General features: G+C 40.8%; 1 protein-coding gene across 1 annotated transcript in view; it reads left to right on the top strand.

Moving 5' to 3' along the window:
- The window catches only part of AGBL1 (AGBL carboxypeptidase 1), an 889,948-nt gene that overhangs the window by 480,671 nt on the left and 382,900 nt on the right, over positions 1 to 26,377 (top strand). The window contains exons 20-21 of the mRNA XM_065906215.1: positions 12,261 to 12,392; positions 18,789 to 18,965. Of these exons, the coding sequence (XP_065762287.1) occupies positions 12,261 to 12,392; positions 18,789 to 18,965 (309 nt within the window). The remainder of the gene's footprint in view (positions 1 to 12,260; positions 12,393 to 18,788; positions 18,966 to 26,377) is intronic.

Consider the following 26,377-nt stretch of genomic DNA (forward strand, 5'->3'; position numbering starts at 1 on the left):
TCCTAAATCCTTGTCTCCAAGGACCTAAGGATACGCTGTACACACAGTTTATTTTATCTCCACTTTATTCTTCAGAAGTAGCAGAGGAACACATGTTACTGTTACTTATTTTCTTTGATTCAGGCTAAGGTACTGAGTCTAGAATTCTCCTGTTTTTGTATTTGAGGATAATGTAGGGGGAAAAAATCCTCATATCAAAAAGGAAACAATCAATGGAAAACATGGAGGTCCTGGGTTAAAAAAAAATTATAATAATAAATTGATTCCATATATTTTATTTAAAATTGTTCCCATGCTACCAGAATAAAGATTAAGTAATGAGTGGCTATGTGCAAGTCATTTAACTTCCTTTAAACTTAGCACAATACTAAGTTGAACCTCATTTGTAAATTTGAATGATAGCCTCCTTTCAGGAATTTTATACTGATTAAACATGTATGTCATGAACCTTAACAGTGTGACTGGCACATATCAAATGTTTAAATAAACAGCAGAGATTAAAATCATTATTAGTTCCCAGAACAGTGCTACATCCAAAACAAAGCCACATTTTAGACTGCATGATTTTGCATTAATGTACATGGGCTTTGTCAACGTAATTGAGCTATTTTAGAAATAAGGACATTATAATACATAGTACTGGAATGGCAGAAAACTTCCAGAAGCATTTTATAATATTTAATAAAGAGCCCCACTGTGAGAAATCTCATAACCCATTAGTTACTGATGCCTTCTGCTGAGTTAAATGGGAAAATTTTCACCCCAAGTTAGCCATTGGAGGTGGACAAAGCTAATGTGTAAGTAACCATGTTGGAACCTTGACCCATAACGCCACAATTTAAGTGAAAATCTCTCACTCTAGGAAAGAGAAAAGAACATCAGATCCTCTTTCAACTTTGTGTGTATATTTGCTCAATCCTATCCAACACTTTTTGATCTCGTGGACTGTAGCCCGCCAGGCTTCTTTCTCTGTCCCTGGAGTTCTCCAGACAAGAATACTAGAGTGGGCTGCCATTTCCTCTTCCAGGGGATCTTTCCAACCCAGAGATCAAACCTGCGTCTCTTACATCTCTTTCATTGGCAGGTGGGTTCTTTACCAGCTGAGTCACTGGGGAAGCCAACCCTCACCCCCACCCCACCTCTTTTAGGTGTTGATAGGAATAAATTCTGTACATGCCCCCTGTGGTTAGCCTCAGCCATGAATGGTGTTGCCGACAACTCAGATGAATCCCTTGCTAAGAAGAGATCATGCCTGTCAGTAAAAGGACTGGGAAATCTCGTCTAGCAAACAGGATTCTTGGGTAACTGAGCATGCCACTAATAGCATTTCTCTCCTAGAGAGGTTTACTCCACTCAAGAACTTGGGCTGAATGTAGTCTGCAAAATATTGTACTCGGACTGGAATCTCCAGGGCTATAGTGAGACTTGTTTGGTTTAATTGGAAGCATCGTGGTTTTGGATTTCCATCACATTCCCCAGCATTAGCCTCCTTCGAGCTTCAGCCTCGTCTTCATTTTCTTGTGGCAAGGGTATAAATTATGTGGAGGTCTTGCTGCCAGGAAGCAGGAACAAGACCCAGATGTCAGGGATGGAAAACATAGCAGCTTAAAGCTGGCAGACGGAGCAGTAAGCAATCAGGAACAGCGGAGCCATGGGAGTGGGGGAATGGCCAGGAGAGATGGGTTTGAGATGAGGGGGAGTGACCCCTGGAACACGGTGCCCAATTAGCTTATAGACGACCCAGGGTGGGACCAAGGAATGGAGGAGAAAGATGATGAAGGTGTGTGAGCAGCATAGTAATGGGGCCCTCAACAGCCTCTTTGCTGAGCAAGAAATGATGGAACACACGTTTGCATGAATTAAATTAACCTTGCAATTTAGCTCAGGCAGGAATTCATTGGAAAAGGTACTAGGGAGACGCACGGGAGTCTGATTTCAAAATCATAATCCAATCCACAGTATACACTTTGCTGATGAAGGAAGTGAGGCACAAGGGAATCAGTTTAGCTCAGGGTGAACAAGTGTAAAACTAACCACTCTGGCTCAAAGAAAACAAAACTTAACTAAACTAGAGCTTCAAATCCACATCTCTCCCAAGTTCCTTGCCTTGGGGAAAAGCACATCATATTGCCTATTTATGTAATCTGAAAATTTAGGTATCATTCTTAACCTCTTCCTCACTGAGCCTGTGAATCCATTTAGTCTCTAATTCCTATAGATTTTACTTTCTTACTTTCTCACCAAACATCTTTTCTATCCGTACTTATATTTGCTCCCTTAGAGTAAGTGTTTGCCATCTCTTGTGGCTGGTCTCAAGCCCTGCAATTCGTTCTTTCTTTTTTTTCTTTCTTTTTTTTTTTTTTTGTTTGTTGTTTTGAAGTGGACGATTTATAAAGTCTGTATTGAGTTTGTTACAAAAGTGCTTCTTTTTTTCCATTTTTTAAAAAATGTTTTGGTTTCCTGGCCCTCAGGCATGTGGGATCCTAGCTCCCCAACCAGGGATTGAACTCACACACTCTGCATCAGAAGGTGAAATCTTAACCACCGGGCCACCAGGGAAAGTCACTTTGCTCAATTGCATCCGATTCTTTGTGACCCCATGAAACTGTAGGCTGCCAGGCTCCTCTGTCCATGGAATTCTCCAGGCAAGAGTACTGGTGTGAGTAGCCATTCCCTTCTCCAGGGGATCTTCCTGACCCAGGGATTGAACCTGGGTCTTCTGCATTGCAGGCAGGTTCTTTACCATCTGAACCACCAGGGAAGACCCTCCCAGGGAAGTCCTTCTGCAATTCCTTTTTACTCCAGTTCTGGTGACCTAGGCACATGCCTCCTCTTTGCCACGATACTTTGATGGCTCCTCCCCCCTCTTTGGGAAAATGTCCAAACAGCCTGGAATGACAAGCATGCACATCAGGGGTCTGATCACTGCCCACCTCTGCCTGTCCCTAGGATCCACTCTCTTTCACTCTGTAGTCATATTCTGAGTGATTACAGTTCCTCATGTGCACAGTCATTTCTCATTTTTCCATTTGCTTGGACAACTCTCATTCAATGGAGCTCATCTTAGGTATCACCCCCTAAAGAAACCCAGGACCACCACATCATACACTTCAGGGGTGCCATTCCTTAGAGTGCATGGTGGATGACGTCCCAGGAGTTGTGCAGCTTGTCCTCATTTGGATTCCCAGAGAAACTGTGTGTCTTTCTCCTCTGACAGCACCTATTATGGTGCTGGAGAAGACTCTTGTGAGTCCCTTGGACTGCAAGGAGATCAAATCAGTTATTTCTACAGAAATCAACCCTGAATATTCACTGGAAGAACTGATGCTAAAGCTGAAGCTCCAGTACTTTGGACACCTGATGCAAAGAGCCAACTCATTGGAAAATACCCTAATGCTGGGAAAGATTGATGGCAGGAGGAGAAGGGGGCAACGGATGGTCGGATGGTATAATCGACTCAATAGACATGAATTTGAGCAAACTCCAGGAGACAGTGAAGGAGAGAGAAGCCTGGCATGCTGTAGTCCCTGGAGTCGCAAAGAGTAGGATATGACTTAGCAACTTCACAGCAACATTCACTTGTGGGATCATCCCAGCAAAACAGCTCCTGGAAAAGGCAATATCAACCTAAAAAGTGTTTTAAAACATGAAGTCTGGATAAGAGCAAACCCGGGTTCAATTACTTGCTCACATACTTAATAGTAGTGCAAACGTGAGCAAGCCTAGGGAAGTTCCTTTTTTTTTTTCCTGCAATTAGGTTTTCAGCTGCAAAATAGGAGATAATTATAGCATCTACTTCATCATGAGATAATCTATATTAAATGTTTAGCACAGTATCTGAATCATTGTAAGTCTTCAATAAATTAACTACTGTTGTTCTTGTCATTGTTATTGAGTGCAGTATTGCCTTATATTAAAATTTTAATTTCTCCTGCAACAGTGCAGGCACCCAGCAAATATTTGTTGAATCAATTGATGAATAAGCAAGATAGGGCCATTTATTAATACATGGATATTGGAGTGTCATGACTGGGCACATTTCCCACTTACCTATTACAGAGTTTTACTGGCAGGAAGTAGACAAGTATTAGGTCATCCAATCGGAAAGAAAAAAGCTTTCTTAACGGAAATAACTTGGTAATTTGTCTTGTAATTGCCCCCTGCAATGTAGAGCAACACATGTTTCCTATAACTAACATGCCTTTATTTTTAGGGATGTCATTTGAGCAATAAGTAGATCAATGTCTCCATCTCCTTTATTTTCAATCTTGAGGGGCCACTAAACTCCTAGGGCTGAGCGGAGCTCATTCCAACAGGTGAAGAGGTCTATAATTTATCATTTATGTCAGCTTTCAGACTCTGAAGGATCAGAAAAAAAAAAATTCATTTTTCCAGTTGAGTTCGGCAGCTAAGGAGCACCTGTCACCACGGAGGCATAGCTTCTGGCTCCATTGAGAAATCTGTTGCTAAGACACAGTCTTAATTTGTTTGCACACTTTTCATGAGAATAGTGGGTGTTTATTCACAGGGAGAAACTGAGGCGTGAGAGATAAAACTTGGTGGGAAATTCATGATGGCAGAGGATTAAACCTTGAATGATTATTTGATCAGTTCCTTTAGAGGCTTTCAAAGCATAGTCCCAGGTCCAGTGGCATTAGCAACACCTGGGGTTGTTAGATGTGCACATTCCTGGGCATCACCCAGACTTGTTTTAGTAGCCATGCTGCTGGGGAGTGGATCACCATCTGTGATGCAACCAGTCCTCCAGGTTATTCTGTTGCTTCATGGCATGTCAGACCCTCTGCTCTAGACTCGAGACCCACACAGTGGGTCTAAATCCTGGCTGCACATTTAGAAAAACCTGGAAAACTTTAAACAATCTCATCACCCTGGTGTCACTGCAGACCAATTAAATCAAAATCTCTGGAGGTGGGCTCCAGGCATTGGTATTTTTACAATCTCCTTAGGAGATTCCAGTGCACAGACAGGATGGAGAAGCACTGGCCTAGGGGATATATATATATATATATATATTTTTTTTTTTTAATTTATTTATTTATTTTTGGCAAACAATGGAAACCTGCTTAAGTAAACCAAGGCGGCAATTTTGAACAAGTTGAATAAAGTCTAACCAGAGCTGGAAAACACCCAAACCCTAGATACTTCTGTCAATCTCTCATTTTCTCCTTCTGTGGGCACATTTTCTGGTTTCTGCTTTTCTCTGCACATTTGCCTAATTATCTCAGCCTTTACAACCCAACTTATTCTGCTCATTCACTGTTTCTCTGCTGCTTTTTCATTATTTTTGTCTTGTCATTGGATCAACTCCCTCCTTGCAACTACATATGGAACACCCACAGCTCAGTGATATCTAGAAGCTGGAGAGATTTTGTTTTCTCCTAAGATTTTAACTTGAAACTATGAGTTAAGGATTCCTCCCTCCCACAATAATAAAATTCCTTTTTTTTTTTTGGAAGGGAAAAAAATACCTAAAATACTTTTCTGCTAACAGGAAATTCACAATGCAATTAAAAATTTCCCCCAATAAAAGAGTAGCTTTTTGAAGAAAAAGTAAAAGTTAAAGTGTTAGTCTCTCAGTTGAGTCCGAGTCTTTTTGACTTCATGGATTGTAGCCGGCCAGGCCCTTCTGTCCATGCAGTTCTCCAGGCAAGAATACTGGGGTGGGTAGCCATTCCCTCCTCCAGGGGAATCTTCCCCACCCAGGGATCAAATCCAGATCTCCTGCACTGCAGGCAGATTTGTCACCATCTGAGCTACCAGGGAAGCCCAGTAGCTTTCTCTTATTTACAATTAAGAGAGAAGGGGAGAAGAGAAAGAAGGTAAATTTATGGAGAATAGCTTCAAGTCCTTTAGTTCTTAAAATTCTCATCTCACAGATGCCTCCAAACACCTTGACTCTAGATATCAGTCCTGACACCTCTGAATTTTCCCCTGCTTACATAGCCCATCAACTACCACACCTTATCAGTTCTGACCTACTCTTCAAGAATTAGTTTTCATCTTCCCCCATTATGACTGAGCAGACCATCTACCTATTTGCCCTTTTTTATCTTTCTCACATATGCTTGTTTATTTATGACTCCATGCATACACCCTGCAAGTTCCAGGTCATTCCTGGTGTCAAAAGCTTCTTGTTCAATCAGTAAACTAAAGGACTTGATCATATACCAGAAAACAGGCTCAGTTATCATCCCATCTAACTTCTCAACCAACATTGTTGATAGGAATTTATCTGGCCTTTGCTAAAATATTTCTGGAGCACAGAAGTTTTTAAAAGTATGACATCTCATTGCAGGACATCTATAACCACTGAAAGTTATTTCTTGCTGATAATAAATATTCATCAACTGAAATCTACTTCCAGGATACATATTCTCCTTCCTTTTGCCTTCCTCTGCCATTTGAAATGATATCAAGTATATTTATTCATACTTCGAGTGGTGGAATTTATAAATTTGGAGGGTTGTTCAAGACCCTACTGAGTTTTTATTCCCCCTAGGGTAAGCATCTCCAGTATTGTTAGTTGATCTGTGTTTATGTGTGCATGAATCCTAAGTCCCTTCAGTCATAACCCCAGGCTCCTCTGTCCATGGAATTCTCCAGGCAAGAATACTGGAGTGGGTTGCCATGCCCTCCTCCAGGGGATCTTCCTTACCCAGGAATTGAAACCCAAGTCTCTTATGTCTCATGCATTGGCAGGTGGGTTCTTTACCGCTAGGACCACCTGGGAAGCCTGATCTGTGTTTATAAACATTCCCATTTCCCTGACTTTCTGATGTCAGTTTACTGAGGCATCCTAGCTTGTTTTAAAATGCCACACTCAGAAGTGAAAATCACTGTATGAGATATAAATTGACCAGCGTGAGGTACATCAGACTGATTGCTCTTCTAATGTATGACCACTTTAACTTCTCCAGAAGCAATTTATGATTAATTTTGACATCCATGGCTACTGATTCATTTTGAGTAAACTGTCCTTTAAAACCTCCAAATCTCTCATTCAAAACCTACTGCTAAGCTGAATGTCTCTTTCCTTTTGCCAATGTTTGCATCTTATTATAGGTGCTGCATTTGTTTTACTTTGAGTGTTTCATTTTCCACAAGTTATTTTCTTTTTGCCACTTATAATTTCCACTCTTACTTGTTTACTGTGCTCTCATTCATTCAAGGTCATTATTACTCTCTCGTGCATATGTGAGGTAGCTGCAGTTGGGTCCAACTCTTTGTGGCCCTATGGACTGTAGCCCACCAGGCTCCTCTGTCCATGGGATTCTCCAGGCAAGAATACTGGAGTGGGTTGCCATGCTCTCTTCCAGGGGATCTTTCTGACCCAGAGATCGAACCCATGTCTCTTACATCTCCTTCATTTGCAGGTGGGTTCTTTACCACTAGCACCAACGAAGAAGCCCATTCTTCCCTCCGTTATCCTCAATCCTTTTTTTGTTTTTATTTGTTTTTTTTTATTAGTTGGAGGCTAATTACTTTACAATATTGTAGTGGTTTTTGTCATACATTGACATGAATCAGCCATGGATTTACTAGTATTCCCCATCCCGATCCCCCCTCCTACCTCCCTCTCCACCCGATTCCTCTGGATGCATGAGACAAGTGCTCGGGCCTGGTGCCCTGGGAAGACCCAGAGTTATCCTCAATTCTGTATCATTAGCAAATTGGACAAGCACCTTCAGTTACTTACCCTGTGTGCTTAACTTATTACATAAAGACTACATTTCTAGAAACTAAGGAACAAATGTGAGGAAATACTTCAATGAAATTCTGGGACTTCTGTCTCTTTGAAATGCAGAAGTGTGTATGCATCCCATTTTAATGTTAAGTACACAGAATACACCTCTACAGCTTGATAAATTCTCACACAATGAACATACCGTGTAACTGTCAAGGAAACCAAGACACGGAACACCACACACAACCCAGACCCCAGGCCATAATGTAATGTCCTCCTACCCTCAAGCATAGACATTATTCTAACTTCTTCCGGTGGAATAGTTTTGCCTGTTTTTGAATGTCCTATAAAGGAAATCATACGGCTATGCTCTTTCATATCTAGCTTGTTCTTGCGCTCTCAATCCTGGATGGCATTTTGTTGAACAATTGTAGCACAATTTATGAACCAGTTCTGCTGCTTACAGATGTAGGCTACGGAAAATAGTGCCGCTGTGTATGGGTTGGCCAAAATTTTTGTTTAGGTTTTTTCCTTAAGATGGTACAGAAAACCCAACTGGACTTTTTGTTCAACCCGATATATTCTTGCTGTCTTCTCGTGCCCAATGCATGCATTCCTGTTGGGCAGGTTCTAGAATACGTGTATATTCAGCTTTAGAAGACATTCCCAAACTGTTTTCTGTCGTCATGGTAGGTCACATGGTCCCACAGGCTGGGTTCCAGAGTTCCACTTCTGCTGTTTTCTTTTCATGATGTTAGGAGTCCTAATAACACATTAGATGTGGTGGCATCTCACTGTGGTTTTATATTTCCTTGATATTGATTGAGGTTGAATACATTTTCATTTGCTTAACAGCCATTTGGAACTTCTTTTTTTGTCCATTTAAAACTTGAGTTGCTTGTTTTTTTCTTATTGATACATGTATACATTCTCGATGAATCATTTGTTGGATGTATATACTGCACATATATTATTTCACTCTTCGGTTTGCCTTTTCACATTTCTCCTGGTGCTTTTGCTTCAAAAGAAATTCTCAGTGAAATGTATCTAGTTTTTTAATGTTTTTTTTTATTTTTGGTTCTTATTTTCATCCTCATTAAGAACTCTTTCCCAACTCCAGGGTCATACATAGTAACCTATGTTACCCTCAAGCGACTATTATTTTATCTTCCATGTTAGGATCTATAATTTATGTGGATACTTTTTAACATATTATGAGGATAAATATTTACTTCTATTTTTCTATATATTTTACATTGAAACGCAAGTCTCCTAAAGCTGTCCTTTCCCACTGTACCAGTGTGTGAACTCTGTCATGGATCAAGTGACTGTGAGACCCTCCTTGTAATATCTACTTTTCTCTATTGATCAATATATGTATTGTTTTACCAATAATAACGTCTGTTATTCTTATGAGTTTCATGCTTTTATGCTATTGTAAATACTGTTTTCCAAGGTTTTTTGTGATTCACACAATCAAAGGTTTTAGTGTAGTTAATGAAATAGAAGTTAAATGATTTTCTGGAATTCCCTTGCTAAATATGATCCAGCAAATGTTGACAATTTGGTCATTTCATATTTCATGGCATATAAAATACTGTTTTGAACTTTAGAGTTTTTTGGTACATTTATAATATTTATGCATGCACTTGATTTTTATATGTTGACATTCTTACCTGCAATTTTGCAATAATTTGCATGTATAGATTTTTTATATTCTGCATTTAGCAGTCTTTATATAGGGAGATAAAAGACAATTTTATTTACTCTTTTAAAATCTTATACTTTTTTTTTTCTCTTATGTTTATTTTTCTTTTTATTCAATTATACCATCAATTACAATTGAATCTTAGTGCCAGGTCTTTTCCTGAATTCAGGGAGCAAGCGTAATATTTCATCAAAAATTATACTATTAACTATTTTTTAGGTAATGTTTCTTAGGTTAAGGAAATTCTGTCTATAAATGCATATTTTTTTACATTTTTATTTTTATGCAATTTTATAGATTACTTTCCACGTACTGTTATTACAAAATATTGGCTATATTCACTGTCTTGTGCAATATATCCTTGAGTCTATCTTATAAGATTGTGTGTTACTTTTTGATCCTATATGGGTATTGAATCTTATCAAACATTGTTATGCATCTATTATGATTATCATATTAGTTCTTTCTTTCATCTATAAATGTAGTGAATCACATTGAATTATTTTTGATGTTGAAACAACCTATATTTGCATTCTAGATTTTATCTAAATATTATACTGTGTTATTTTTTCATTTTGGTTTTGAAATAATTTTAGAAAAGTTCCAAAAATATCAGTTTTAGAAAAGTTTCAAAAACAGACAATACCCATATATACTTCCCTAGCAGGACTTCCCTGGTGGCTCAGACGGTAAAGCGTCTGTCTACTATTTGGGAGACCTGGGTTCAATCCCTGGGTCGGGAAGATTCTCTGGAGAAGGAAATGGCAACCCACTCCAGTACTCTTGCCTAGAAAATCCTATGGACAGAGGAGCCCTGGTGCAGGCTCCTCTGTCGATGGGATTGCAAAGAGTGGGACACGACTGAGCAACTTCACTTTCTTTCACTTTGTGGATCAGATGGTAAAGAATCTGCCTGCAATGCGGGAGGCTTGGGTTCGATCACTGGGTGCGGAAGATCCCTTGGAGAAGGGAAAGGCTACCCATTCCAGTATTCTGGCCTGGAGAATTTCATGGACAGAGGAGTCTGGAGGGCTGCAGTCTGTGGGGTTGCAAAGAGTCTGACACAACTGAGCGACTAAGCACACACATACATACTTCATCCACTTTCCCCTAATGCTAATGTTTTGCACAATTATGGCACAATTATCAAAACTGAAGGTTAATATTGGAACGCTAACATAAATGAAATGACAGATTTCATAAGGATTTTACAAGCTTTGCAGACCAATTTTTTTGTTTGTTTCAAGATTAATCCATAATCCTCATCATACTTAGATTTCATATTTCCTTATTTTCTCCTCTGTGAGAATCCCTCACACATTTTTTGTCTTTCTTGACATCGATGATTTTAAAGAGTGCTAGTCATTTTTAAACTTTTCTTCAATATGAATTTTGTCACCGCATCTGTTATTGGTGATGTTTACCTTGGTTACTTGGTTAAGGTAATGTCTGCCAGATTTCTCCGTGGTAAGGTAACTGTTTTTCCTGTTGCAGTTAACATCTTGGAGGAGAGATTTTGACACTATGCAAATAATTCCTTTGCTCCACAAATCTTTCTCATTAATTTTGGCATCCATCTTGCCAGCAATTATTACAGGGTGTTCTAATGGTGATTTTCTATTTACTTCATTTCTTCTATATTTATTAACTGGAGTTTGTATGGGAAAACTGTTAAAGGCAATTCCCTTTATTTATTTATTTATTTATTGATTCCCTTTTTAAAAATTGAGGTAGAGTTGCTTTACAGTGTTGTTTTAGTTTCATCTGTACAGCAACGTGAATCGGCTTCATGTAGACACATGGCCCCCCTCTTGAGACTCCCTCCAACCCTCCCCCGATCCATCTAGGTCATCACAGAGCCCGGGCTGAGCTCCATGTGTGGCACAGCAGGTTCCCACTGACGATGTTTCACACATGGCAGTGTGTATATGTTAAACCCAACCTCCCAGCTCATTCCACCCCCTCAACTCCCCTGTGTCCACCCATCCATTCCTGACCTCTGAATCTCTATACCTGCCCTGCAGATAGGTTCATCTGTACATTTTCCTAGATTCCACAAATAAGTGTTAATATATGGTGTTTGTTTTTCTGATTTTCATTCTGCGTAATAGATTCTTGGTCCAGCTACATATTAAAGTTCCAATTAAAACATTCCCTAACACCATATACAAAAATAAACTCAAAATGGATTAAAGCTAAATGTAAAACCTGACACTGTAAAACTCTTAGAGGAAAACATAGACAGTACACCCTTGGACATAAATCACAGCAAGATCTTTTTTGACCCACCTCCTAGAGTAACAAAAACAGAAAGAAAAATAAACAAATGGGACCTAATTAAACCTAAAAGCTTTTGCACAGCAAAGAAAACCATAAATGAGATGAAAAGACAACCCTCAGAATGAGAAAAAGTATTTGCAAACAAAGCAACTGACAAAAGATTTATTTCCAAACTATACAAACTGCTTATGAAACTCAATATTAAAAAAAAATTCAATAAAAAACTGGATGGAAGATATAAATAGATATTTCTTAAAGGTTATCTTTTATTTCCTCTTCCAGTTTGGACCCTGTATCCTCCTCCATCATAAGAAAACTTCTCAGAAGGGCTTTACATGAATTATATTTTTTTGCATCCTCTTCAACCCTGAGGTCCTTCCAACTTAACTTCCTCCTTCATAACTCTACACACAGAACTCTTGCTGAAGTTGACAGTGGTCCCCATGTATCTGGTTCCGCTAAGTAAACAGTATCTACCTAAGGAAAGTTGACATTTTTAAAATGTTTGATATGGTTAACATATAAGAAACTCACAGGCTCAGTTTCTCCTTTGTTTGGTCATTGCAGGTCTTCTGTGATTTCCATGGTCACTCCCAAAAGAAGAATGTATTCCTTTATGGCTGTAGCATCAAAGAGACTTTGTGGCAAGCAGAGTCTACTGCAGGTACATCGAATCTCTTGGAAGATATCAGCTACCGGGTAAGTCATTACGGGGAATGACATCAAAAATTTTGTGTCCAGATTCTTGCCTTTGAGACATGCCTCGACCATTATTTTCCTGAATAAGCATTTTGATTATTTTAACTACAGGATTATAGTACAAGCAGGTTGAAGGCATGTGTATCTTTTCCTCACTTTTGATGATAATGGTTTCCTGCCTGGTTACTCTCAATTTGTTTTTTTTGTTTTGTTTTGTTTTCTGTATGATGTGATATAGTGCATAGAATTAGAGATAGGAAACCTCATTTTAATTCCTGACTTTGTAACTATTAGCTGTGTGACTATGATCCATTAACATCATCTCTCTGAACCACCATTCTGTCACCTGTGAAACAAGGATAATGAAAATACTGTCCCTGTTATGTATTTACAGAAGGAACAAAATGACACTGAATTGGAAAGGATCTTAAATAAATATGAAGGGATAAAAAAAATTAAGGCATTTCACCATCCACATTCGTCTGTGTGACCATACTTTAAAAAGTAGACAGTGGTCCCCTGACCCTAATTCTCTTTTTTCCTGGATTCCAGTAGCTAGAGATCAGCTATCCCCACACTGAACCCAAATGGGGTTAAGGAGGGGGAAGGAAGGAAGGACTTCTTTCTGTTGGGATAAAGTAGACAAGCTGCAGCTTACTGGGTATTAGGAAGATATAGAAGAGGTCAAGTTATCCAAATGAAATTGGCCTTTGTTTCAAATTTATACAGGAAAAGGAAAAAATGACTGTGTTGGAAAAACCTGGTTCTCTTCCTATGTCTTTATCCTTTCCTTTCACACAGAACATTTTGTTTCTCACACTGTTGCTTAGTTGCTAAGTTATGTCTGACTCTTTGTGACCCCATGGTAGCCTTCCGGCCTCCTCTGTCCATGGGATTTCCCAGGCATGAATATTGGAATGGGTTTCCATTTCCCTCTCCAGGGGATCTTCCTGACCCAGGGATAGAACCCATGTCTCCTGCATCTCCTGCATTGGCAGGCAGATTCTTTACCACTGCACCACCTGGGAAGGTGGTGAGGATCCTCACCACACTGCTGAGGCTCAGATATTTGCATTTTCCCTTCCACCAGGCAATTCTGTGATAACAGCTGAGCGTCTTACAATTTAGCTGAGTTCTAACACTGTCTACCCAGAGATAACATCAGATCTCTCAGGTTAAAGGCTCAGTCCCAGGAGACATCCCCCCACTTCAGATGCCAATTGCAAGTAGTAGGTCCCCAGGTTACTCACAACTCCTGTCTGACTCGGCTACAAATCAGGGGTTTCCATGATCTCCTCCCACTTGGGTCTGGTTATTTCCTAGCATAGTTCATAGTATTCTAAGGAACACTTACTTACATTTACCAGTTTAGTAAAGGATATGCTAAAGGATGCAGCAGTCACAAAGTGAGAGTTTCCAGTTAGGTTTCATTGAGGAAAAAGTGAGGCCTACAGCTCGGGAGATAGCATCCCAGATAATTCTGAAAAACTGCTCCAGAGAGGCAGAAGGGAAGGTCAGTATATATGTGATTTTAGTGAAGGGGTAATACATACAATCAAATATCTTTTTTTTTTTTTTTATTGCAGAAGGTTTCTGCTAGTCATGAGGACAATCACCATGAAGAATTTTAGTGATTTTCTAGATATGAGGAGATACAAGAATTGGGTTCATAAAGTTGCAGCAGCTCATGATTTAATCATTGTAGAATTGGATGGCAAGTGGCAATCTGTCACTGACAAGATAAACAGCCATTTAAAAAGATATATGGATATGAGAGAGTCCCAAGTTTCTCTAAATGTGTAGTTGGAGTGGGGATGCATTACTTCCCAGGGTATGGATGGGTTCACCAACCTGGAAGCTCCCCAACTTGCCTTCTATTTGGATTTTATGGGAACGTCTTCACACTGGGTTGATCATTTATTGACTCCATCTCTAACCTCTTTGTCTTTCATAGAGAAGTAATGATCAGCCCTGATCCAGGAATGATTCAGGAACTCACCCAGAGTTACCTTATTAGAACAAAATATGCTCCTACTATTCTTATCAGATAGGAATTTACAAATGTTTTAGGAGTCTACATCAGAACTGGGAATGAAGAACCAATATATATATATATATTTCTTACTGCAATCACGATATCACAATTATGATGGTATCAACCTCTTCTTAGGGGCTTCCTTTGTGGCTTAGATGGTAAAGAATCTGCGTGCAATGCGGGAGACACAGGTTCAAGCCCCACTCCAGTATTCTTGCCTGGAGAATTCCATTGACAGAGGAGCCTGGCGGGCTACAGTCCATGGTGTCTCAAAGATTCAGACACAACTGAGAGACTACACTTTCACTTTCAACCACTTATTATTCTGGATATACGAATTTACTGACTATGAAATACCTTCAGGGTTAGTGAGTATCAAAAGGGGGAAAAAGCCCACCAAACTTCTATCTCACCTGAAAATACTTCTCCTGTGTCCTGAATTGTTTCCCCTCTTCATTTGTGCCTATTAGAAGCATAACTGCTATTGATCACTAGAATTCCCCCAAGGCTATTAATGCAGAAACAGCAGCTTATCTTTCATGTCCTATTTACTCTAAGGCTCAACCAGAGTACTGGTGATAAACCTCAAGAAGCTTAACTGCATAATCTTACTTAGGAAACTAGCTTGGATTAAAATATTTCTTCTTACCAGGTCATGCTGACCTATATAAAATTATCTTTTATGAGTAGTACATTTAAACTAAAGAATCTATACTATCCAGCCTTAAATATAGACTCACCATGAATTTTTGCTCTTTTTCCAAGTCTCCAGTGGATCAATTCATGTATAGAGTTCATCAATTTCCTAATCATCTAAAAACAAAACAAATCAAACCACCTCCAGTTATCCTAGCTATCATCATCTTAATAGCTCACTCTAACCTAGATCCATTTGTGTAAAATCAAAAGGGAAATAGAAGACTTTACTGTAAATGAGATGTTGTGGCACTCATTATTTAATGAATGGATAAATTGCCACTGTAGAGGTGTAAAAGGATGTTCCCATTGCACTTTGTAAGTTTCACATCCTCCAGGCTCCAAGGCTCCAGTAAAGGGATCATAGATTATGGAGTTTTCCAAGTTCACACCATTAATAGAGTGTGTGATTTCTTGGAGAGAGATTATACTAGCTAAGAATACATGGTTCACTTAATTTAAGAAAGGAGAGATCATTTAAATGATGTCAGATTAAACTTTTTGCAACAAAGCAAAACACTGATAAATAGAAATTATATTCTAGTATTCTCAATCACTTTAGTTGATAGAATAAACCTACCTAAGGCAAAAGAGCTGTATGCAGAAAACTAAAAGACACTGATGAAAGAAATCAAAGATGATACAAAAAGATGGAGAGATATACCATGTTCTAGGATTGGAAGAATCAATATTGTGAAAATGACTATACTACTCAAATCAATCTACAGATTCAATGCAAACCTTATCAAATTACCAATGATTTTTTTTCACAGAACTAGAACAAAACATTTTACAATTTGTATGGAAACACAAATGACCACAAATAGCCAAAGCAATCTTGAGAAAGAAAAACATAGCTAGAGGGATCAGACTCCCTGATTTCAGACTATACAAAGCTATAGATTTCAATACAGTATTGTACAGGCTCAAAACTAGAAATATACTCTATTTATGTCTATTTAAGCAGTCATTTAAAGGCTTGGATAAGCAGATCTATTTTTTCCAGTGAATAGTTTATGAAGTACTCTCTATAAGCAGCACTGATCCATGTGCAGAGATTTTCCTGTTCAAGATACAGGCTTGCTCTCATGGAACTTCCAGGCTTCAAAAGAGACTGAAAATAAGCAACTAGCTACATACAGAATAATTTCACTGTAATTGTGATGAACACTTTGAAGGAAAAAATGGTGTGAGGGATCATGGGAAAAGAGGGACAAGAATAATGTGTGCTAAGTCGTGTATGACTCTTTTTGGTCACATGGACTGTAGCCCACCAAGCTCATCTGTCTGTGGAATTTTCCAGGCAAGAATGCAGGAGTGAGTAGACATTTCCTACTCCAGGCAATCTTCCCAACCCAAGATCAAACCTGCATCTCTTGTGTCTCCCACTTTCACAAGTGGATTCTTTACCACTGGTGCCACCTGGGAGGCCCCAAGAATGGATGAGTGAGTGAGTGAAAGTTGCTCAGTCGTGTCCAACTCTGTGACTGCATGGATTGTAGCCTGCCAGGCTCCTCTTTTCATGAAATACTCCTCTGTTCATGGAATTTTCCAGGCTAGAATACTGAAGTGGGTAGCCATTCCTTCCTCTAAGGGATCTTCCCAGTCCAGGGATTGAACCCAGATCTCCCTCATTACAAGTGGATTCTTACCATCTGAGCCACTAGGGAAGCTCAAGAATACTGGAGTGGGTAGCCTATCCCTTCTCCAGTGGATCTTCCCCACCCAGGAATTGAACTGGAGTCTCCTGAATTGCAGGAGGATGCTTTACCCGCTGAGCTACCAGGGAAGCCCCCAAGAGTGGATATATGAAATTGATTAGGAGGAATTTCAGAAATTCTGAGGATAACATTAGCACTTCATTTCCCTTAAAATTATGATGCTATAGGTCTGGAGCCTATGTAGGAACTTAGTGATCATAGTAGAATATATTAAAAAATACATTAATATATATTTATGTCAAATGTTTTTATAATTAATTATATTAATTCTTATATTAATATAATAGCTATGTTAAGCATGGGGACAGTAAGAACCAGAGATATTAAGCGATTTGCTCAATGTTCTAGAAGTAAACAAAAACTGCATTTCTTGAAAAATAGTTCCTTAATTTACATTTTCATCCCTTTGTTCTACTTCTCTACCTTCTCCCAGCAATTTGTCCAAAGACTGACATTATGCCATTTCTTATCTAATCTATATACTTTTTTTTATTATGTGCTAATTTTTGGAGACTTTGCTAACACCGGAGAGAACCCTCCGCGTTCATATCACAGAAGTTCTGAACTGCCCAAGGGTAGTATTTCTGCTGTCCCAAAGACTCAGTGTACCATCAGCTCTCGGATACCACCTCTGGGGGTTGGGAAGGGCCGGGGACTAGTAGTCCCCTCTCTTTAGATAGACTGCTGCTGCTGCTAAATCACTTCAGTCGTGTCCGACTCTGCGCGACCCCACAGACGGCAGCCCACCAGGCTCCGCCGTCCCTGGGATTCTCCAGGCAAGAACACTGGAGTGGGTTGCCATTTGGGTTTATCAGTGCCTTCTGGCTTCCCTGACTGTACGGTGGTAAAGAACCTGCCTCCCAATGCAGGAGAGGCAAGAGGTGCAGGTTCGATCTCTGAGTCAGGAAGGTCCCCTGAAATAGGAAATGGCAACCTACTCCAGTATTCTTGCCTGGAAAATCCCATGGACAGAGTAATCTGGCGGGTACAGTCCAAGGGGTTGCAGAGAGTCCGACATGACTAAAACGACTGCACACACGCACAGGACATACAGTTACCTTCCAAATGGAAACTAAGTGATCTCACGTGGTATAGAGGAATCCAGAGAGTATGGGTCTTTAGAAGTTTTATAATTGGCCTAACTTCAGATTTATAGATCAGAGGATGAGATTGAAAAGTTCACTTTGGCAGTTATACTCTTTCAGGAAACAAATTAACTTTATAAGTGCTCCCGCTCAAGAAGCACCAGTGATCCATATGTCTGAGATAAGTGAAAATCCAGCCAGAAAACAGGGAGTCTGGGGTAAGCCACTCTCTAAATTTCAGGTCCCTCTGAAGTCTGTGGCTTCCCGTGGGGCTCAGCACAGTACTATATGAGGTTGGGTATATTGGTTCATAGTGATGCAGGAAGATGAGGTTGAAAAATCATAGTCTTTGGAGTTGGCCATGTTGGCATTTGGATCCCATCCCACCCACTTTGTAGTTGAGTTTAAGCTAATTCTTTCTAACTTTTCTAAGCTTTAGTTTCCTTATCTTTAAAATGAAAAAAGGGGTGTTCACAAGTGGCTCAGTGGTTAAGAGCCTGCCAATGCTGGCGACCCAGGTTCGATCCCTGGGTTAGGAAGATCCCCTGGAGAAGGATATGAAAACCCACTCCAGTATTCTTGCCTGGAGAATTCCATGGACAGAGGAGCCTGGTGAGCTATAGTCCGTGGGGTCACAAAGAGTCAGACATGACTTAGCAACTAAACAGTAACAATAACTACAGAAAAGGATTGAAAAATTGGTACTCAGTACTTAGGATTGATATAAGATTTATAGTTGCATATATTAAGTGTTTGGTATATTCAGATGCTTAATACTTACTAAGAAATTATTAATTTTTTAATGATGCATAGATTCAATCTTCTGCAACTCACCATAATTTGATTTTCTTAATTGTAGACTCTTCCCAAAATCCTTGATAAACTTGCACCAGCGTTTACCATGAGCAGTTGCAGCTTCCTTGTGGAGAAATCTCGGGCCTCCACAGCCCGGGTAGTGGTGTGGAGAGAGATGGGGGTGTCCAGAAGCTACACCATGGAGAGCAGCTACTGTGGTTGCAACCAGGGTCCCTATCAGGTATGTGAGTCTGTGGGATACCTCTGCTTTCTGTCCAGCAGCAATGCACTGTGATGGAGAACTATTGCATGCCCATTGATCCCGCTGTCTAGTCTGAAAGAGGAAGAAGTTTCCAGGCAAAGTCTGACCCAGCACCCTTGATCTTGCAGAAGAACTAGTTCAATGAATGCTTTCCCTGGCAGCACAATCTGTGTTGATCCTGGAAGCAATCTGTGCCTGCCTGCTGATTTGGTATTTCAATCATCTGCCCTCTCCAGCAAGCGGTAGGGAGCCACCTCAGACAGGTACCCCTGACTTTTATGGAACCTCTTCCTGGACCTGTTTTATGTATGAGAACATTTTCTTTCCTTTTGCAGCACACGGACCAGTCCCCAATGCATCATCAAAAAAAGGCATAGATCAGGGAGTCGATATTGTCAAGACATATATGGTTGGTGTTTCTCTGTCTTTTGTGTTCAGCAGCTCTCTGTTATCCTGCTGTCGCAGAGCAGACAGAAATGTGTGCCCGATGCGGGTCTCCCCGAGATGAGCAGGCCTGGGACTCATGTTTTAACAGTGAAGGGAAGGGCTGGAATGAATCACATTCTTCCTACAGCTGTATTAGATGTATGAGCAGCTGGGTAGCTCTGAGAGCTGCTAGTCCCACTCCCCCACTGCTGCTGCTGCTGCTGCTGCTAAGTCGCTCCAGGCGTGCCTGACTCTGTGCGACCCCATAGACGGTAGCCCACCAGGCTCCGCTGTCCCGGGGATTCTCCAGGCAAGAACACTGGAGTGGGTTGCCATTTCCTTCTCCCACTCCCCCACTAGAGGAGCATAAATAAGGGGCACAGTGATGGTGCCAGGGCAATAGACTCTTCTACATGTGTTAGGCAAGATGACAGACTACTCCTTGGTGACTTCTATTCAGCCCTGAGGATTCCTGGACGTTGCCGGCGTCAAAGCCCACCGTGTTGGCTTTGATCCTCTCCTGGAACCATTAACGTCTTGGCATCTCCACAATCCGGTGCTTGTAGAAATCTGTTAGCCATCAAAGGCAGTTCAGGGAGTGACAGGTGGGTGATGAACGTTATCTAACTTCCCATCTGCTCAGAGATATTTTTCAACATAGGGCTACTGACCAACCAGTTTGACCTAGAAATTCTGTTAAGTCGCCAGTTTGTCTATAAACAGTGGCTTGAAAGAATTGTTTTTATTACTGAATTAATAAACTACAAGAATGAATTAGTCTTTATTTATAAACATCAATCCGATTCAGAGTAAAGACCTCACTCTTCCAGTTAATGGCAGTGTTGTACAGTGCTTGCCTCTGTAAACCTCTATGTTTCATGTAGGAAATGCAGATACTGTTAGGGATTGCTCTCCTCCCTGATAACCCTGGAGGAGGAAATGGCAACCCACTCCAGTATTCTTGCCTGGAGAATTCCATGGGCAGAGAAGCCTGGCGGCTACAGTGCATGGGATCACTGAGAGTCAGACTCGACTGAGTGACTGAGTACACACTCATGCTCCTTCCTGCTAGGCAACATTTTTGTAAAGGCCAAAAGAAAATACATAAACAAACGTACTTGGGGGGTTATTGCATTAGGATTCTGTTCACTTTCTTGACATTTAAAACCCATAGGGTTGGAAAAAAAAAAAAAGCCTGGACTATTGTGACTCAAGATGTTATGCTTATAGACTTGTGCCTCTCTCGTATGCTTCTCGATGGAAATGGGCCAGTCACTTGTTTAAAAGACAACTCCATGCATCCCTCACAGATTTATTGGATTGGTGACTTTCATTGACTTTGTTTCTCCAAGCACCAATTCAGGCTAACAGCTTCTAGTCACATAAGTATCAATGCCTTTCACAATAAATCAACCAGACACTCAAAGGCCCTTGGAGCTGTTGTTTGAAAACTAAGTGACTCATAGGTTCAGGCCCTCACCAACACTCCATCTTTCAGGCAACATACACGGTGGCGGTTGGAAATGACAAACAGTGAAAGAAGCTTGCCCAGTGGGATGGCTTTCAGTTATAGACTCAGCATTTGTCCTGTGAAATTTTCCACATGACCTTTGCATGTGGTCTCTATAAGGAAGGATGGAGAAGGAATTGGCTTAGAGAAAAGTCCTAAGGGTGCCAGACCTGGCCTTGCTTTTAAGATACTATTCTGCATATGAAACACCTCTCTGAAAGGATTGGCTTTCCCTTTCCCTTTGTTTTTCTGTTCTTACAAATGTTGTTGAGTAACTGAGCAGAATTGCAGACTGAACAAGAGGATGGTGAGTAATTTTACTTATTGGGGGGGGGGTCACCCTGGGGAGAGGAAGTTAGCTCAGAATTGGGTGTTTTGGTGATTTTTGTCTGAGGTATATAATGAAATCTATGAGCTATAAAGCTGTATAGAAATTTCCATCCTGAACATACTGCAAATGACTTTTGTATTTTGAGAAGCTGAGTCCCAGTTGGGTCCTGAGGTTATTATTCTAAGGTCATCTTTCCATTTTTTTGTTTAGCATTACCATTTATCCAAAAGATGGAGGGTGCTTAAATACCCCCACAGGGGGCATTCCCTCTTTCCTTCATAAGAATATAAATATTTTTGCAGTTTCTGTGGTTAATGCAGCTTTAAAGTAGTTCCAATCATTTCTCCCAGCACACTAAGTATCTGATTTTTTAGTATTGAAATGAAATATGATTTCTTACAGTGACATTTATGTTGGAACAATATTGAAGCATATAAACTCTCACCTTCTAATATTTATTAATAATATGATATTTTTCCTTCTATTTTCCAGTCTACAGTTGACTAATATTGAAAAAAAAAACTTCTCCTGATTTTGTTTTTCTTTTCTTGTGAAACATAGTCTCTACTGCTAGGTTATATGCTCTGATCCATAATTTGTATTTAGTGTGGAGGTCCCACCCACTGAGCGATTTACTTAACGTCTTTGAAGTGGCCCAAAGCTGTGGAGGCTGTTGAGAGGAAGAGCCAAAGTGGAACTATGCATCCTTTGGAGCCTTATTTTTTAAGTTACTCAGGCTATGTAGACAGCTGTGTGCTTTACATTGAGTGTTTGTGACTTGGAGTCACATGCATAGTGTGTTTGCATATACAAAAGCTTATGACTGAGTCCCTGGGGGCTGCTTGTGGCTTAGGAGGCTAATGTGAACACTCCCACCCAAACGGGGTGTTGACAGGCTCCTTGGCAGTGTTGCTGACTCCTGGGATGGCCAGGAGGGTCTTAGTCAGAGGAAGGACAGAAGATGGGTGACTCAGCTGAGGTTTGAAGAGTGACTCAACTGCGTGTTGACAAGCGCTACCTGCCAACCGCTTGCCCTGTGTTGCGGACTCCCCAGCTATCCATCCTCCTTACCACCAACGGAGGGATATTTCAGGAACCCCCACCTATTCAAATCATAGTACTGCCATTATCCATCATCGAGTTTGGAAAAAAATCCAAACTCCTCATCATGAGGGAGGCCAACTCCTCACCATCAGTGTAAGGCCTTTGACAGCCTCCTCATTCGTTATTTTTAAAGATTTTTTTAATGCCTTTTTAGCATTTATTTTTAATTGGAGAACAGTTACAATATTGTGTTGGTTTCTGACATATATCAACATGGATCAGTCATAGGTACACATATGTCCCCTCCCTCTTGAGCCTCTTTTCCACTTCCCACTCCCTCCCACGCCTCTAGATTGTCAGAGAATCCCAGTTTCAGTTCCTTGAGTCATATAGCAAGTTCCCACGGGCTATCTATATATATGCTTAGAATCTATGTTTCCATGATGCTCTTTTTTTTTAAAAGATTGCTTTTTTTTTTTTTTTTTTGGTGTGGATCATTTTTAAAGGCTTTGTTGTATTTGTTATGGTATTGCTTCTGGTTTAGGCTTTTCGGTTTTTTGGCCATGAGGCAGGTGGGATCTTACTTAGCTCCTCAAATCAGGGATCAAACCTGAATAGCCTGCATTGAAAGGTGAAGTCTTAATTGCTTCCCATCCCTCCTCATTCACTTTTTATACCCAGTGTCTTCTTTAGTATGGAATAGGTGTTATGTATGTGTGTTGTCTCACCAATAAATGGTTAAGTGAATGAATAAATGGTGATTTCTATGTAGGGTCAGGTGATATTCCTCTGTCCATGGATAACTAGAAAAAGGAGACGAAATTCCCACCATGGTCTAAATTTGATTAGAAGCTATTCTAAAATTTGACTTTAAGAGTTGTAATTCCTGGAAATGGAAAGTGTGTGGGTGAGAGAGGGAAATGAATAAGAATGCAACTCAGACTTCTCAGGCCTGTCACTATATACATGATTTAAGAGCATCTAATGGATTCATTCTCAGACTAAGGCAATTCTAGTCCAGGTGTGGAATTTCACATGGCCACATTCTAATAACAGATGAGGATTAGACAGGAAGACATCCACCTGTGCATGTGGGAGATGCTGCCAGGCACCTCCTAGATCCCCCTGGAGAGATGCTGATTCCCCATTGGCTCACATCTGTGTCCATCACCGGAAATTGCCTAGAGCTGGTAGAAGCTGCTTTGACCAAAGCCCTGGCTTCTCTGTGTGAGCCTACATCCAACAACTGGTCTATGTGGGGATACAGTGCCTGGCCCAGTTGGGAAAACTCCAAAGGGAGGGGCATTCCAGCTCCAGAGGTCTATGTAGAACCATTTGGGCCTCAGTTGCAATTGTGTTGAAGTTCAGCCTCCTCCTCAGCCCAAGTCTGCTTTTCTCACCACTCCCGGGTGGAATTATGTCATGTGTCCCCCCTCCCCTGCAAATCCTTCTGCAAAACAGCTTATAACAGTATTTCACAAAGGCTTAAATTAGGAAACATAAATGTTGGAACGAAGCACTTGAGCTGTTGAAGATAGGTTGACAGGTATGAATTTCATATAAAAAATTAAATCATCTCAACTCGGCTTTCAAGGCTCCCAGGGCTCTCTCATTCACCAGGCTGCCCTGTCCATGGGGTTTCCCAGGCAAGAATACTGGAGTGGGGTAGCCGTTTACTTCTCCATGGAATATTAGTGACCTGGGATAGAACCCGCATCTCCCATGTTGGGTGGGTTCGTTACTGCTGAGCCAGCAGGGAAGCCCTTCACACTGGTGGTCTGCTGCTGTGTGCTCCAGAAGGGAAGTGGAGTATATTAGTTCCCCACGGCTACCTTATGAATTACCAAAAATGAGCAGGACTTCCCAGGTATCTCAGGCGGTAATGAATCTGCCTGCAATTCAGGAGACATGGGTTCGACCCGTGGTTTGGCAACATCCTCTGGAGAAGGGAATGGAACCCACTCCAGTATTCTTGTCTGGAACGCTCCATGGAAAGAGGAGGCTGGTGGGCTGCAGTCCATGGGGTCACACGGAGTTGGACACGACTGAGTGACTAACACTTTCAGGGGCTTAAAACAGCGCATATTTATTCTATAACACTTCTGCAGGCGAGAAGTCCATCATTATGGGGTTAGAAACACCATGTTTTCTCTGAAAACCCTAGGGAAGACTCCGGCTGATGGCTTCCCCTTAACTTCTGATGTTTCCTGACTTGTAGATGCATCGCTCCAATCCCTTCCCGTCATCACCTGGTCTTCTCCACTTGTCTGACTCTGTCTCTGTGTCTTCTCTCCCTTTCTTATAAGAACACCAGTCATATTGCATTTGGGACCCACACTCTTCCAGTGTGACCTCATCTTAACTAATTACATCTCCAACAACCCTATTTCTAAATCAGGTCACATTGTGCAGTTCTTGGATTTGGGGGAGACGTTATTTAATCTAGTACACTAGGTCAGACAAGAAGGTACAGAATAGTTAGATCTAAGAACCGAAAAGAAGTTTTTATTTGTCTTCATATTGCTGTGCTGGGAAGCTCAAACAGATGATCACCACTCTTGTTTTCATGATCAAGAACAGAAGTTTTAGATTTTCTTGGAATTTCTTGGAAGACAAATTTGAGAGCCATGCCATAGATAATGAATTCTTTTTTAAAAAGCATTTTTATTTATTTTTTTAAGTGTCTGAGCCACCTGGGAAGCCCACAATTATTTTTACTTTTTCTTTTTTAGATAATGAATTCTGTTTAGAGCTGCTTGAATATTATAACATACAGTGCCCTTAAGGAAGCAATAATAACAAACAATCTATGTTATTTACTGTGTGTAAAACCTGGAAAGGCTGCCCACTCCAGTATCCTTGCCTGGAGAGCTCCATGGACAGAGGAGCCTGGCTGGGTACAGGCCATGGGGTTGCAAAGAGTCAAACACCACTGAACAGCTAACACACTCCACCAAAATCTTTTGTAGCTATAAGTTAATCCATTGTTTTGCTGCTGCTGCTGCTAAGTTGCTACTGCAGGGTAAAACACTATCAATTTTGTTTTATCATCGTCACCACCATCATCCTTGTTTTACTAATTGGGATACTTAGGCAGAGTGGTTAAGTAACTTATTCAATGCCATGCAGTTAGTAAATTTTAGAATCAAGATTTGACTGCAGATACATGTGGCCCTGGAATCTTTGCTTTTACCACCCGACTTTCTGCCTTGCTGAATGACATTGGTGAAAGGAATCCTGGGCTTGGGAAACAGGTGACCCAGTTTCTGCTTTTGGCTACCACTAAGGAAATCTGCCCTTCCCAGGTAGCACTAGCGGTAAAGAACCGACCTGCCAATGCAGGAAATGTAAATGACACAGGTTCAATCCCTGGGTTGGGAAGATCCCTGAGGAAGGAAATGGCAGCTCACTCCAGTATTCTTGCCTGGAGAATCCCATGGACAGAGGAGCCTGGCGGGTTACAGTCCATGGGTTAACACATGGAGTCAGACACAACTGGGTGGCTAACACTTTCACTTTCAAGGAAATCTGCAACAATGGCTGTCTTGTCTATAATAAGAAGACATAATTAGAACTAACACATGGGCATGTGGTGGTGGTTTGGTTGCTACGTCGAGTCTGACTCTTTGTGACCCCATGGACTGTAGCCTACTGTAGCCACTGTAGCCCACTGGCTCCTCTGTCCATGGGATTTTCCAGCCAAGAATACTGGAGGAGGTTGCCTTTTCTTTCTCCAGGACATCTTCCCAAACCAGGGTTTGAACCTGGGTCTCCTCCAGGGAAAACCAAAGACATGGGCATGGTCTCTGGTAAACTGTGTTTGAAATAAGCAGCCTTTGATGATTATCCATGGGGCTTTTGGGTTACCTAGACCAGGATGACCTGGCATGATTCTGAAACCCCTAAAAATCTTCAGCAAGCACTGTTGGGCATGTGATTTTTCTAACGGGAAACTGCTGTGCTTTTATAAGCACCAATTAGCTATTTGTGAGGAGGAAATGGCAGCCCACTCCAGTATTCTTGCTTGAAGAATCCCATGGACAGAGGAGCCTGGTGGGCTATGGTCCACAGGGTCACAGA

Source organism: Muntiacus reevesi, chromosome 15 (genome assembly GCF_963930625.1).
Source record: "Muntiacus reevesi chromosome 15, mMunRee1.1, whole genome shotgun sequence".
Lineage (NCBI taxonomy): Eukaryota > Metazoa > Chordata > Mammalia > Artiodactyla > Cervidae > Muntiacus > Muntiacus reevesi.